General features: G+C 52.1%; 1 protein-coding gene across 1 annotated transcript in view; it reads left to right on the forward strand.

The window, feature by feature from the left end:
- Window positions 1-15,557, forward strand: part of LOC124503607 (xanthine dehydrogenase/oxidase) — a 57,491-nt gene that overhangs the window by 9,367 nt on the left and 32,567 nt on the right. Inside the window, exons 4-13 of the mRNA XM_047068777.1 lie at window positions 443-551; window positions 2,549-2,675; window positions 3,621-3,682; window positions 7,000-7,068; window positions 7,396-7,482; window positions 8,616-8,757; window positions 11,120-11,212; window positions 11,817-11,968; window positions 13,018-13,111; window positions 14,465-14,574. Coding sequence (XP_046924733.1) covers window positions 443-551; window positions 2,549-2,675; window positions 3,621-3,682; window positions 7,000-7,068; window positions 7,396-7,482; window positions 8,616-8,757; window positions 11,120-11,212; window positions 11,817-11,968; window positions 13,018-13,111; window positions 14,465-14,574 — 1,045 coding nt within the window. The remainder of the gene's footprint in view (window positions 1-442; window positions 552-2,548; window positions 2,676-3,620; window positions 3,683-6,999; window positions 7,069-7,395; window positions 7,483-8,615; window positions 8,758-11,119; window positions 11,213-11,816; window positions 11,969-13,017; window positions 13,112-14,464; window positions 14,575-15,557) is intronic.

The following is a 15,557-nucleotide window of genomic DNA, read 5'->3' on the forward strand; positions in this document are numbered from 1 at the left end:
ACAGAGGATGGGAGAAAGGAGGTAGCTGAGAGCCTGGGAGCAAAAGGGACTGGAGCTTCTGAAACTGGAGAGGCTTTGGAAGGGCCCTACAGAGAGAGGAGCATGAGCTGGGCCTGGAACCTTTGGCAACTTCCTCTTGACTCAGCCTCCAGGGTCGGGCTAAGAGGTGACTGCGGGTGACCCTGGCGCCCGTGTTCCAGCTCGGAGGCCTAGGATGCACTGATGCATGCTCCATAGGACCCTGCAGGGGCTCGTGTCTCCCTGGGGCGTTGGGGGGGGGGGGGGCTTCCTTTGTTGCTAGCCCAGAGTCCTGGGTGGAGACTTGAGGACAGCGGTGGAAGAGGCCAGAATGTAACGTAGAGTGAGGAGTAATGACACAAAGCGTCTCAAAGTCTCTGATGGCCTGTGTGGACAATGAAATGACCTTAATCTGGGGCTCCAGACACTTTTCTGCCAATGCCTGCCTGGCCCCCATCTGCTCTTTGCATCATGTTGCCGTGACGACTGTGGAAGGAATAGGAAGCACCAAGTCGAGGCTGCATCCTGTGCAGGTAACTGGAGGAAACAGAAGCTCAGGCCAGGGCTACAGACTTTCTTGGGAATGTGAGGCTGTCACTGTCAGGCCGGGAGGCGCTGTGGCCCGGCCACCTCTCCATCTCCTCTGAGGGTGATGAGGTGGAAAGATGAGGCCCCAGGCCTAAAGCTCCCTCCTGGGACCATTGCATGACCCCGAGGGAACCACGAGGTCAACCAGATCTGGTGGCCAGGGCAGTCGGGTCATGCCAGACCCGGAGGGGGGAGCGGTGATGGTCTCCCCACCCAGCCCCCCGAGTGTGCTTAGGGAACCCCTGTCATCTCATATTCAAGATTCCAAAAGCTCTGTGCTCTTGATTAAGAAGCCTGCCTATTCCCTGCTCCCTCCAATGGTAATCCCATGGCTCCTCTCATGTCCTGCCTGCAGATAATACAGATGTGAGCTACAATGCCTCTATCCTCACTAACATGGAGGTTAGGACGGGCTTAAGAAGGGAATAGAGGCATCTGAATGTCTGACCGAGGCTTTTTTCCTGATGGTATCAGGCCACCTGGCAGTGGATGGAAATTAGGTACAAAGAGTGGACAGTAATCTGAGAGGTTTTGTGGAGAGAATCCAATGCTTTGGGGCAATGTGGAAAGAAATGACAGCAGAGCACTGTGGGAAGGGAAGGCCATTGTTTCCAGAGCTCTTTGTGTGGGGAAACTGATGCAGGGGTCTTCTGGACATTATAGTCATAGAAGGTACCAGAGGCAGGCCCACTGGCCATTTGAGGAGACATGTTGCTCAGATCGTGCCTTCCTTGGGCACTTTTACGTGAATGTGGGGCCAGGGGCTCTGGCTGAGCAAGCTGGCTGTATTCTAGGGGAGGCGTGTCCTGACCAGTCACCTGAGGTCACAGGGATAATGGTTCACCTCTATGGCTTCCTTTCTTAGGGAGCAGTAGGGGGAAATCATTAAACTTTTCCAACCAGCAGGAGATGTTAGTGGGGTAATTTGAGCTTGTAATTTGCTTTGAAACAAGCAGATGAAAGACAGAAGAGTTGAACCACAGGGATCATATCTGAATAATCAGCCAAAACCCTAATTTCCAATGGTACAGATTCTTATTCCCAATGCACTTATTTTGGCCCCAAGTAAGTTGTAGAGCCAGATTTCACTTCTGCTTTTCCATTGGCTTTTTTCTTGTGGTTCCTATGACACTACGCTTTGCTCGAATTCCTCCTACTTCCAAGTTGGCGCCCACGTTCATCTCGTTCTTAATAAACGCTGATTGAGGGGTGTCGGGATGGCTCAGTCGGTTAAGCCTCTGACCTCGGCTCGGGTCATGATCTCACAGTTCTTGGGTTTGAGATCCCAAGCCTGTGTCGGGCTCTGTGCAGACAGCTCAGAGCCTGGAGCCTGCTTCGGATTCTGTGTGTCCCTCTCTCTCTGACCCTCCCCCGCTCACACTCTGTCTCTGTCTGTCTCTGAAAAGTAAATAAACATAAAAAATGTTTTTAAAATGCTGACTGAGTTGGATTGCAGGCTAGTGCATTAAAAGAATATGACACAGCTCTTCCATTCACCATGTGCGATTTTGGCTAAATCTTTTAAAACTCTGGGCCTGCTTCTTCCTGTGTCCAGCGCAGAGAATGGAGGGTGAGAAGCCCTTCCAGTTCTACTGGTCAGTTTTCTTTGAAGAGGCTTTTCTGTGAATAACTAGCATTGGTCGACTACCTGTTATGTGCCAAGTATGATAATGTCAAGGGTGTCATGTGAATTATGTCATTAACTCCTCACCACAGCCCCAGAGATAAGTACTAGGGTGGTCGTCATGATACAGATGAGGGGCCTATGGCTCCCGAGAGGGTTGCTAACCTGGCCAAGGCCACAGTCGGCACTAAGACTGACTTTGGGCAGTGACTGCTACCCCTCGCGACATGTCGACATGGACTGGCTTCAGCTGGGTCATCTAGAGAGCCTGAGAGCGTTTGTGCCAATGCATATGTCTACGTGGTCTGTCCCTTTTAGGAGAGAATTGCCAAAAGCCATGGCTCCCAGTGCGGGTTCTGCACGCCTGGCATCGTCATGAGCATGTACACGCTGCTCCGGAACCAGCCTGAGCCCACCATTGAGGAGATCGAGGATGCCTTCCAAGGTACGGGCCTGGAGGCACAGCCTAAGGGGTCGAATAGCAGCTGGGGCTTTGCGGAGGTTAGGGAAGGGCCAGAGTGTCAGCCAGGAATGGGTTGGGAGATGGGGCACTGCCTTTTGGAGGAAAGGCTCAGGTACCCCAGCGTGGTGGCTACGGTCTGCTGGGAGCTTAGCCCTCTCTGAGTTTGAAGAACACTCCCATGGTCTGGAGACCTCCTGGGTCTCCTGCCTTAGTGTTCATCTTCCCGAGGTGTCCTTCAGCGTTCGGATGGGGTGGCACTGCCTGGTTGGCACAGGAGGAGATCATGTGGAAAATTCCACAGAGGCTAGTCACGTGGCTTCCATTCTTCTCAGCTTTTATTAGACAGGATCCTGCAAAGGCCACTTAATGAGGAAGGTGGCTGTGATTCTGAGCCTTGGGCAGGAACTGGCTTCCCACTTGGCCTTTTGTGAATGGGCCCAGGACCCTGGGCATGGTGTCTGTGCCTCTGAATTGAACAGAGAAGACTTGCATCCTTTCACCATTTCAATTCATCATCGACTCAATCAGTTGTATTGAGTCCTATCATATGTCAGGCACTATACAAGGTACAAGGGACACAGGGACGTCCCAGGGGATGAAAGATGGTCTCTATGCTCACGGAGTTTGCAGTCTGAATGGGAAGAGAGATTATAATGTAGTTTGATAAACTCATTGAGAAGGCCATGACCAGACACCAGGGGAGCGCTCAGAAGACACCTGATTCGGTCTGGGCAGTGTAGGAAGGCTTCCTGGAAGAAGTGATAGATGTTTTGAAGTCAGAAATACGAGGAGGAGGACAGGGTGTTCCAGGCAGAGAAAACAGAATATGTAAAGTGAGTATTCAACTGAGCCAGGAGTAAAGTCACAAGCCCCTCACCTGCCCCCGGTGCCTGTGCTGACAATGCAGCTTTGTCCCTTGGCCCACAGGAAATCTATGTCGCTGCACGGGCTACAGACCCATCCTCCAGGGCTTCCGGACCTTCGCCAGGGTAAGTGGGGGCTCTGGGACAGCTCCTCAAGCAGCGACACTCCAGAATCCCAGTTGGGAGAGATCCAAGGGCCCCTGGAGGAAGAGGAAAAGGGGGGATGGCCAGCTGGTGGATCTACCTGCGTTGGACTCTGTTGTCTTTGTTCCATCCACGTCAGTAGCACGAGGACTTCCCTTCCAGGGAAGGCTTCTTCCTGGAAGAGGCACCGATGCCCAAGGCTAATTTCCTCCAGGGCATTTGGGTCTGACAGTGCTCTTGTGGCCAGGCGCTGAGCCCTGGTGTTAAGTAACAACCCAGCCCACCCCGCAGCTGCGCCTCTCCTCCTTCCTCTCCGAGCTGCTTTCCGTGGTTGGCACTCTGCGGGGCCTATAAACCTGCTAATGAGATCTCCAGACAGTGTGAATCCCTGCAGTGTTCGTACACCTCCGAGGGAGAAGTCTGGGGCTGGCTGTGCGGGCACTGATTACATAAACACGACACACACCTGCCATCTGCCAGGGGAGGGGGACAGAGGGCTGGCCTCTCCCTTCTTGGCTTCTCTCCCAGCTTCTACCTGACCCCCCAACAGGGTCGAGTTGACTCTGATCCCAATCAAACCGTCTCATCTCAATTTAATTTTGGGTTGGGGGCAAAGTCAGATGCCTTTCACTGACCTTTCGGGGTGCTACATTAGGAAAAGGATATTGTATCCAGATGACCACAAAGAGTGGAGACACAGACAGAGCCTATGGGAGGGAGGGCAGCCCACTCTGCTGAAGGCGTTTGATGACAAAGAACAAGGAGGTGCGGATTTAAATGAAAAAGATCCAAAGACTCCTCCAGTCTTGGAGTCTGCAGACCTGGGTTCAAATCCTAGTCTTTCACTTAACCGATGTATAACCCTGGGCAATTTCCTTGTTTCTCAAATGGGGATTATAATGGCACATACAATATTATAACATTATAATAATACATATATAATTATAATAATATTACAAAATTATAATAAAGCCTATAATAATTCTTATAGTGTTTGTGGAAAGTACTTCTTGTAAAGCCCTTAAACAGTGCCTGGCACATCTTAAATATTAAGTATTTCTTCTTTTATAATAAATTTTTTTTAAACGTTTATTTATTTTTGGGACAGAGAGAGACAGAGCATGAACGGGGGAGGGGCAGAGAGAGAGGGAGACACAGAATCGGAAACAGGCTCCAGGCTCTGAGCCATCAGCCCAGAGCCTGACGCGGGGCTCGAACTCACGGACCGCGAGATCGTGACCTGGCTGAAGTCGGACGCTTAACCGACTGCGCCACCCAGGCGCCCCTAAGTATTTCTTCTATCACGCAATATTTGATCTACATAAATTGCTCAAGCTTCCCTGAGAGCCAAGGATTGTTAATCTCGCCCACATATTTATTTCTTAAGAGGCTTCTCAAAGAGCTACAATCTTATCAGCCCTCCTACTTTCTGAAAAAGTGAAGGGCTTTTGAGTGTAGTGGATGGTTATGTCCCTTCTCAGGGTTGGAGTTTTATCATTGTTGAAATGGTCCTCGACCAGCTGCCAGGCGGTGTAGAACTGAGTGGCCTGAGCTCCCCAAATGACTAGCACACAGGGTGTGCTCAGAAGCTCATGCACACTACTCGTTGGAGACCCCCGTCCCCAAGGTCTTATTCAGAGCCTTTGAACTCTGACTTTACCCACAGTTCTAACAAACCTGCCTACCTCATTTTCATGCCCATAGCACACATTAGGTAAGTGAGGAGGATTTGCCGGAAGGAGGCACACTGTTCACAGCCAGAAATGGCACTGTCCATCTAGTAGCAGGGAAGGAAATGGAGGAACAGTAAAATGAGCACAAGCCTAGTAGTCTAGTATGCTGAGAAAAGGAGAAATCTCTCCAGGGGAGAAAAACCCAGCCTTATCCAACCTCATTGACATTAGACATTGAGGGAGTGACACATTATTGTACATCCCAGTAATTTATGTCATGGCCATGGCAATGGATTATCAAGAAGAACAGTTTCAGGAAGAATGAGCTGACACTTCATCCGGAAAGGGTACTTTGGTGTAATATGTCTTTCCCCCGCCAAGCACCGGGTGAGCGAGGCCGATGGCTTGCTGTATGCAGGTTCCCTCGCTTTGGTTAGGGCCTGGTGATTCTCCTGCATCACCCCTCTCCAGGAAGACAGCTGAGAAGAGACACTACAGGGACATTTATTTCTTCCAGAAGAAAAGGCAAGGCCGTGGTGGGAGGGTCCAGAGGAGACAGCACTGTGACGTCCAAGGCAGAAGGCGGCTGTGCACGGGGCAGCACGTGCAGGGGCTGAGGCCAGGGCAGGGTTCTCTGTTGGTGACAGGTCTAACAGCACTTTCTTAAAGGCCATACTTTCAGCCTCTGTGGCCCTGTGGGGACTTTCCTGGGCCCACTAGTGGGGTGTGACTCATCCCTTGGGAACTGGCAGCACGGAATGGTGTTTCCCATGATTCAAGTGCAGAAGGCCCACCCCAGACCTGCTGCTGTAGGAACTGGCTGCTTTGGAGGCGTGCCCGGGGCATTGTCTGGGAGTTTCTCCCACCTTTGCCTCTGAGCATGATTCCATGATTCCAGAGTGTCTCCCAGGTGCTGAGCTGAGACTCCTGTCTTCTCAGGACGATCACTCAGGTGGACCCACCCCTTCCCCACCCTCATTTCCTTCGTTCTGGGAGCTCTACCCTGTGCTCTGCCCCTGGCACCCTGAAAGATCTTGAGCTAGTCTTTCCCCAGGGTGATGGGTCATCAGACCTGTACCCATCCTCAAGCATAGGATCACAGTGAGGAAGGAAGTATGTCTAGCTTTCATGAGGTCATCTGGCACACTGGCTGGACACCTCTTTGAACCCAACACTGGTCCCAGACATGCTTTGAAGGAGCTCCACCAGACCCCAGCCTGGAAAGAGCCCATCTGGGCCCCCTCAGAGCTTGACTGATGTAGAAGTAGAGGCTCTTGGGGGCCCAGAGAATGAAGGGGGAAAATGGACCTAAAGATATGTTTTGGTAGAGTAGGACTTAGCTTTAATAGAGACATTTTCTCAAAATTTCCTGGTGCTTCCAGGAGAGATCTTACTTGTCTAGTCGTGAGTGACTTAGTCTCCATCAACCAAGAAAGGGAGAGTGGTTAGAGCAGAGGTCTTCCGTCTGCGCAGAGGTCAGTGGAATGGGAGCGGCTGGCGGCTGTTTGTACCGATGCTGGTGCAGCAGCAGGCCTCAGTTTCGTTGAATATTCACGATCCAGGGTCTTTAGCTTCTGTGAAAACTCTTTGCAAATATTTCTGTGTGAATATCTGTCATCTTTCTAGGATGGTGGGTGCTGCGGAGGAAGTGGGAACAACCTGAACTGTTGCATGAACCAGAAGACAGACCACAAGGTGAGTGGGACCTCCTTTCCCTGGAAGCCTGGGGGCCAATCTCAGATCCAAGGAGCAGCGGACTCTCTTCACAACCTCAGCAGTGCGGCCAGAAGAGGAAACGTTGATGCCCACCCTGAGCGGGGGGTGAATGTGCACATTAGCCCCGGGGCTTCTGGGGAGACCTCCTTGTTCCTGCTTCCCAGGAGCAGCACGGCCCCCTGCCAAGCCTCCTGGGGTGGGGGTGGGGAGGTGCAAACAAGCTCGCTTGGACAAAGGATTGGGTAGATCATACAGGCGTTTAGAGGAGGAGATGAGGTATCACTCATCTGTTCCCTTTCCCAGCAGATCACTCTCTCGCCATCTCTATTCAACCCGGAGGAGTTCACGCCCCTGGATCCCACCCAGGAGCCCATCTTCCCCCCAGAGTTGCTGGTAGGTGATGCCCCGCGGAGAGGTCCTGCTAAGTCTGTGTGCCATGAGCCCCTGGAGACCCACTTTATTCATACCAATGGGGACCTTTGTGTCCTTGTCCTTTGGGTTTTCCTTTCTCCTTCTGACACTGGAGTTCAAGTCCCTCTGTCACATACTCCCAAAGGGACCCACACTTGTCGCACACATGTCACTCTGAGCACAGAGAGTGGATCCCTCCAGGACCCTGTGTAGAGTAACAGGTGCTCCAGAAGCATCTGCTGACCTGGCTATGTCGAATGTAAAAGTAAGTCCCTTAGCACCCATTCTCCTCCTTGCAAGCAGTCCATTGTTTTACAAACCAACAACAAAGAAGCAAAGCTGTACTCAGAGGGCACAACGCATGGCTTGCTGCTCTGGTTTAAGGACACTCTCACACCCACCCTCCCACCGTGACGATTCTGCTTCTTCGCTCCCACATTCATGGCAAGGAAAGAATCGTGCCTGTCTCTAAGTTCCCGAGTGCAGATTCCCTGGGGGGTGTTGAGCACATGAAGACAGCCTGTTGAGTCCAATGGGACAGAAGGAAGGGCTTTGGGGCAGGCCACCGGCACACCTTTCTCTGGATCGTGTAACCTTGAACAAACTGTCAGTTTGATTTGGGGTTTCTCTCGCCCAGCCCCAGGTCACCCCTCACACACTAGAACCAGCCTCTGCTGCGTTCCCTCCTGACACCCCTTCCTTTGCTACCTCGTCCCCCCCACACCTTGTCCACTGCACCTGCTGGAGGCAGCGGGGGTGGGGCAGGGGGCAGTGCACTGAACCTGGGCTTTTGGTCAGAACAGTCCAGGTCACCTGGTGGCAGGTGAAGGTCCCATAACCTCCTGGGTCCTCAGGTTCGTCCTGCACCTGTGAAAGGTGGGGCTAACGATGCTTCCTCCCCGGAAGTCTCCTAAAGCCTAAGTGAGATCATGTGTGTGCCACATCCTCCCTGCCTCAGTACGTGGAAGTTCCCCTCCCTTCTCCCCGGACCTGGATCCTCGTTCTGAATTCAGTATTGAACGAATCAGTAGAAGACTAGACCCCTTTGGGGACCTAAATTCATCAGGGAATGGCCGTAGGAAGGAGACTGTGTGGCAAGAAACTACATTTTCCAGAGGCTGAAAGATACTCCTCAGAAGCAGCTGCGTTTTGAAGGCGAGCGAGTGACCTGGATCCAGGCCTCAACCCTGCAGGAGCTGCTGGACCTCAAAGCCCAGGACCCCAAGGCCAAGCTGGTGGTGGGGAACACGGAGATCGGTGAGAGCGGGGCCGGCCTGCAGCCTGCAAGGGGCCAGTCTGCCTGGGCAACCCCACGCTGGCTGTGTGTCCTCAGAAAACTTGCTTTTTCTCCCCTGGCCCTGGTTCCCATTGTATATAGGGGGGAATAACACCTCCTCAAAGGGCTGTTCTGAGTGTTGGATGAGATCTTTACTGACCGCTCTCCGGAAACACGTCGGGTGCCGGCTATGTGCCGGGAACTGTGGGAGGAGCTGGGCTACCCAGATCAGTGTCTTTGTTCGTTCTCTGGAGTACCTCCCAGTGGAAGTGAGGGGGGAGCAGTGGAAGTAAGGTTCTAGGCCAGTGACAGATGCTAGGGGTTCCAGAAATGACATTCTCTCGTCCCCCCCTTTTTCTGGGGGGTGATGTGGTAAAGGCAAAGGAGAGATGTGCCAATGTGACTGTGTCTGTGTTGCCCACGACTGTGGCCACCGGCCCTGTTCCTGCCACCACCTGGGACATGAAGCTCACAATACGTGAATGGGCCAGGGTGGCTGAGGGATGTGTAGCTCTCTTCCCCCGTGCTCGAAGGGATGGAAGCAGAGGTGCCCAGGTCGCTGCTAATGTCCATCCGTTCCTGGAGCTGGCTTGGCCCTTTTCTCCTTTGCTGGCTCCCAAGCCCAGGGAGGCTCCAAGGAGAGGATCGTGGCATAGCCAAGGTCTTAGAGGACCTCTGGTTTCGGGGCAATCGACATACTTTTAAGCCGCCACAACCATCCTGTGGGAGACTCCTGGCTATTGTTCTGGAAAGAGTCCCCTGGGTCCTGGGTTTTTGTTGGATCTGAGGACACAGAGAGGAGGGCCTGGCTTGGCTCTAAGCTAGCAGAGTACAGATGCGGCCCCGGCCCCGTGAGCACAGGTGTGGTACAGAGACCCCAGCTGCAGTAACGTGGACACGTGAGATGTGCCTCAGGTGATGTGGTCCTGAGGGTCTGCGTAGCTGTGGCCCTGGGGTCCAGGGCAGCACGAGTTAAAGTGGAGGACGACTGTCTGGAAGAGTCTTTGATCTCCTTTGACATGTGACATGTTCCTTGTCATGGGTCACCTAACATCCTGGACCCAGTTAGATTCTAATAGAAGGGAATCCATAAAAATTTCATGAGCTCCAAGTGAGAGGGAATTTCTGACGACCACTCCCTCTGCCTCACCCCTTCTCCCTCATACATACACGCAGCAGTGTAACCACTGACGGCCAGGGTAGGGTGCTGGGGAAGCTGGGCATAGAGAGAACCTTGTCAAGACAGGCCATGGATGGCCTCTGTCTGCAGTCTTTATCCTGGGAACCGGTATTCAAACAGGCCAGACTCCGCAAAGCCTGGGCCACCCATCAGACACTCTGAATAGCCCCCGAGAGGGTGGGGAGGATGGGCAGACATTTCTTTCTGAACCTTCCCATCTGTAGGTCTGTGGGAGGGGCTGGGAGGTGCAGAGCTAACCAGGTCTCAGGAACAGAACAGAGGGGCGTCTGCTCACAGACCTTTCTAACTTGACAGAAGGCCGGTAGAGACGTGTGGTCCCGCAAAGTCCTGCTCAGGCAGATGTCGGGGACCAGGAGGCAGATTTGATGTTTTCTCTCTCAGACGATTTTCCTTTTTGTCTGAATGCTAGACTTTCGTGTTATTAGGACTATTATACCCCAACTCTAAGAATTGTCTGTTCTTAGCTGTGTAATGTGGGCAAGAGCCTCACCTTCCTGTGCCTCAGTTTCTCTTCCTATAAACTGAAAATCACAGTATCTCCCAAGGCTATTGTGAGGATTTAATGTGTTAAAACATGTAAAGTGCTTACACGGGTTCCTGACATATTTTAGCATGCTGCGGCTTCATCTACTATCCCCCACCCCTGCCCACACACAGACACACCCTCACACACACAGGTTAATTCCCATTTCGTCTCATTTAACACTAAAAGACACGTCAGCAGGGCCTATGGTGGTTCCATGTGTGCGAAGTGTGTATGACAGGATCAAGCAGGCTCTCCTTACTGAAGAGCAGAAAATCTGAAGGTGTTGAAGGTCCAAGCACAGAGTCAGAAAGCTAAATTTAAAAAAAAGGAAGCTTTTCTGGGTGATAAAAGAAATCAAAAGGCAAAAAAGAATTTCATCTCATCTGAATTCCACTAGGATTTTTGGGGGGAGGGAGAGAAAGACACAGTTTGCCGGCTGATATTGTGGAAACCGTACTGAACCCCACATCTTATCTCCTGCACCTGCCAGTCCTAAGACACCCACAGAGCATGATGCGATCGTGAATATGTCATAGGTCCTGTGTGCGTGGTGGGAACAATGCCGAGGCCCGCCTGGTAGTAGCCTGTTAACTTCGGGTTTCTTGTTTTTCTCGAGGCATTGAGATGAAATTTAAGAATAAGCTGTTTCCTAAGATGGTCTGCCCAGCCTGGATCCCTGAGCTGAATTCAGTGGAGCATGGACCTGAGGGTAAGGAGGGGTTTGCCCTGAGCCCACGGAAGGCTGGGATGCTGGGGATGGGTCCCTTGGGAGGGGTGGCTGGTGCCAGGAGAGCCTCTCCTTTGGCTGCGCTGCCACCTGCTTCTCCTGGAGCTGCCTTGCGTGGGGAGCAGGGACACTCTTCATTGCCTTCCTCCACTGAGCATCTGTGGCAGACTGCCAGGGGGCAAGGGGGGCTGTGAGATTCTCCACAGTCATCCTCAATCCTGGCTCCACATTAGAATCACTCATAGGGGAAGGGGGTCAGTGTGGGAGGTCTTGGGTACTTTGTTAAAGAAACAGGACTTCTCCCTCAGAGACCTGATTGTATTGAGATGAGAACCACTGGTTTAGAGAAGAGAGCATGCTGGTTGTAGGATCAAGAGGGCTGTGGTTGAGTCCTGGCTGGTGTATTAGCTGGGTGGCATGGGGCAAGTCACTTCACCTCTCTGGGCGTTAATTTCCTCATCCCTATAAGGATGTGAGAGCTGGTTCATCGTCACTCAGGTACCAGTAAAGCATGGTAGGGGCTGTGTGTCCAAGTGTTTTCTGAACTGTGAAGGGAATCGCTGTTTTTCTGTGCATGTGTTCCCAGGTATCTCCTTCGGAGCCTCGTGTCCCTTGAGCTTTGTGGAAAAGACGCTGCTCGATGCAGTCGCCAAGCTTCCTGCCCACCAAACAGAGGTGTTCAAAGGTGTTTTGGAGCAGCTGCGCTGGTTTGCTGGAAAGCAGGTCAAGTCTGTGGCGGTGAGTCCCTGTTCAGGAGCCCTCAAGGCTGAGGTCATGGGGCCTTTTGTCACGAGGCAGATGCGCTAGTCTGTCCTCTGCTGAAGATCCGGTGCTCCCCAAACTCTAGTGCTTAGCGCTATGTGGGGTGTTCGTTAAAAATGCAGTTTCCTGGGCACTGCTCTCAGAGATTCCGACTCAGTAGGGCTGGGATGGAGCCCCAAAGGTGCTTCTGGGGAAGGGGGCCTGCGGGTCACTCTTGGAAACACATGCTGTGTGCCTCAGTCTTTACCCCTGAGGTTGGCAAGATGGAGCCTCCTGCCCACCTTGTTCCTGAACTTGGCCGAAGCTATCAGCAAGTGGAGGAGAGATTGAGCCAAATGTAGTCTTGGACTACCTTTCATCGTTGGGGGCAGAGCCAGAGGTAGACAACCCCAGAGAGGAGGGAGGGGTCCAGCTGTTGACTGTTTACAACTAAACTCCAGACTAGCCCCCAGGTTCCCCATTTGCTAGCGGCATTCACACACCCAGGACCATTGGCCGGCTCACAACAGCTGACGGTGTAGGGTTGGCGGGGGTTGGGGGGGGAAGGAAAGCCACCCCGTCCATTCTATTTTGTTGTTTTCAATTAGAACAAAACCCAAAGGAAACAGCCCCCGCCCTGTTCCCTCACCCTACCCCAAGGACCTGACACCTCTGATTGTGGCTGAGTGGACAGAAGCTCAGAAAGCTCCCCTAAATTCTCCAGCTGGGTGGGAATCTACTTCCAGGAAGTATTTGCTTGCATCATGTGATAAACCACCTCAACCCTTTCAGAAAACGTTTGGATGAAATTGAGCAGATTTCAAGGAGCTGACCCACATTACCGACGAGTAAATTTTAGAGCTGAGATCCAATCCCAAGTGTTCGGATCTCAGGTTTTGCACGTGGTTCTGGATGCTTCAGTTACGCCAGTCTTGTGCTTTCAGCGAGCAGGTGTCCCCCACCTGGCCTGAGTTCTGCAGCCTGCTGTGAGAGCAAGGTTTTCCTGGGTGGGCTGGGCTCTCACGCACACTCTCCGCTTGTTCTAGTCCATCGGAGGGAACATCATCACCGCCAGCCCCATCTCTGACCTCAACCCTGTGTTCATGGCCAGTGGGGCCAAGCTGACCATCGTGTCCACAGGTGAGAGCTACGTCATGCGCAAGTCAGGAAAGAGGGCCCCATGGGGGAGAAGGCTCACAAGATAGGTGACTTTTTGGAGAGACAGGGCCCACAAGTCAATGACCCAGCCGTCCTAAGGTTTGGATCCCTGGGAACTGCAAGGGAGATATACCCAGATTGGGGGCCAGGAGAGCCAGACCATTTCCTTATTAAGAATTCCCAACAGGATCTGTCACCTAGAAGCCTTACCTAGTAGTGTGCTAGAGCCAGAATGCACTGGCTCCCCACAGCCCACAGCTGGATTTTCAGGGAGTCTGTGAGTGTTTGATAGACATGGCCATTATGAAAAATTGAATTGTAGAAACTTACAATAAAATAAATTACATTAAAAATAAAGGTAATAAGTGCTCAAAATTCATCACGTCCTAATATTTGAGTTTATTTTACTATTGCCCATGCCCTTAGAGTTATTCCCGTCTGTTATAACTGTAGAGTGGAAATGCTAAGTAATGATATGCTGCTATGCACCGTCCTGTTGGAGGGTCCTCGAGACCATCCCCAGTTTTGATGACTCCTGGGAAGTCAGGGAGGACTCCCAGGACTCAGCCTATCGTCATACTCATGGCCATGACTTATTAAGTGGGAGGACACAAAGTAAACTTGGCAAAGTGAAGAGGGACATGGGGCACAGTCTGGAGGAATCCAGGCACAAGCTTCCAGAGACTTCTCCCGGTGGCGTCACACAGGACACACATCATTCCCTCAGTCACAAGCTGCATTGTGATAACGCACGTGAAGTGTTGTCTGCCGGGGAAGCTCGTCAGAGACTGAACAGCTAGGGCTTTTTGGGGGGTTGGTTGCATAGCCCTTCTTGGCAGGTACCAAAAGCCCAGGCACCCGGACAGAAAGCAGATGTTCAGCATAAACCATGCTGTTTGTATGAACAGTTGTGTAGACACAGTCAGTCATCTTATCGGGGAATCTGCTGAAATCCAAGTTCCCAGAAGACAGCCATGGCCAACCTTTGGAGGCAGTCCTTTCAGAGGACAGCAGGCGTGTCGTGTCAACTCTTTGCTACCCTCTTTCCAACTTCATGGTCACTGATGTCACTCCGGGAGCCTGAAATTGGCTATGGTGGGAGTATTGATACCGTAGAAATTAGCAAGTACTGCAAATCAGGACTCCCTCCGCCCACACATAGTCCATTGTTAAACATTCACCAGCACATCCCTGCGTAAGGATTTTAGATGGAGGACCTTGGCCCTAATTGTGCCAGCACTGCCCTCTGACTGTGGGTACCAGAGACCAGGATGGGGAATTTACCGGTGCCTCGTTCTCTGCTTTCTCACATCTCTGCATCCGGCCTGTGTACAGGCACCAGGAGAACGGTTCGGATGGATCACACCTTCTTCCCCGCGTACAGAAAGACCCTGCTAGCTCCGGAGGAGATACTGCTTTCCATCGAGATCCCCTACAGCAGGGAGGTGAGCTGCTCAGGAGCGTCCCATACCACTCTTACCGCAGCGAGGCTCCAGACAAGAGACCAGAGTCTGCCTCGGGGACCAAGCTCAGCATCTTTCAACTTTAACAAAGTCTCTGAACACTGCCTTTCACCAGCCATAGTGTTCTCTGGGCAATGAAGAGCTTCAGGGCAGGGAAGAGGGCATTCCACGGACTCATGGCACATGATCCTGGGCAAATCGTTTCAGATTTCTGAGCCTCGGCTTGCTCGTCTGTAAAACGGACACAGTGTTACCTACCCGGGAGGTCATTGTGAGGCTTGAAATCAGGTATGCCTAAGGTTCCAGGCCGATGTCCAGAAACCAGTGGGGATCTCCATCTGGTAGCTAGCAACATGATTTCAAGAGCACATCCAGCCACTGAGCACTTCCGCCCCAGGTCAGAGGAGACTGGGGCTTGCACGCTGAGTGGAGGGGCTGCCCGTGGGTCAGGCCCACACATGTTGATGAGGTGTTTATTTGCTGACCTTGCTCTGAGTTGGCGTGGTTGCATTTCTGCTCATGGGAGGTTTTTCTGTCCTGTTGAGGCAAGTCTGGGCACTTCTGGCTGCCTCGCTGTTGTTCCTGGGGGCCCGTGGTGTCGTCACCAGGTGCCTTTCTCTCCTCCCTCACCAGCTACACATTCCATAATGGGCCGTGTAGAAAAGTGATCTGTGTGAGGCTGGGAAAGCAGCTGTAATGGAGAGTATTAGGAGTTTTACCCAGGTAGCGCTTGAGCGCGCGTTACAAGGCATGTTCGCCCTTGCTAATTTTGCCCCCTTAATGAGAATGCTAATTAAATTAGAGCCATGATGTCCCTGAGGTGGTTTCTTAACTGATTTTCTAGCTTGTCCTTATAGACCATTTTGAGCAGTGATTCCCAGAGTTTTTGTATTTCACAGATCAGTAAATTTTCCTCTTTTTAATTATGAGTTGGAGAAGGGAGGAGGGAACAGGCATACAAGAGT

The sequence above is a fragment of the Lynx rufus genome, unplaced genomic scaffold (assembly GCF_022079265.1).
Source record: "Lynx rufus isolate CCGP_SWC_20201006 ecotype Redwood Valley unplaced genomic scaffold, mLynRuf1.p SCAF_8, whole genome shotgun sequence".
NCBI classification, from domain to species: Eukaryota; Metazoa; Chordata; class Mammalia; order Carnivora; family Felidae; genus Lynx; species Lynx rufus.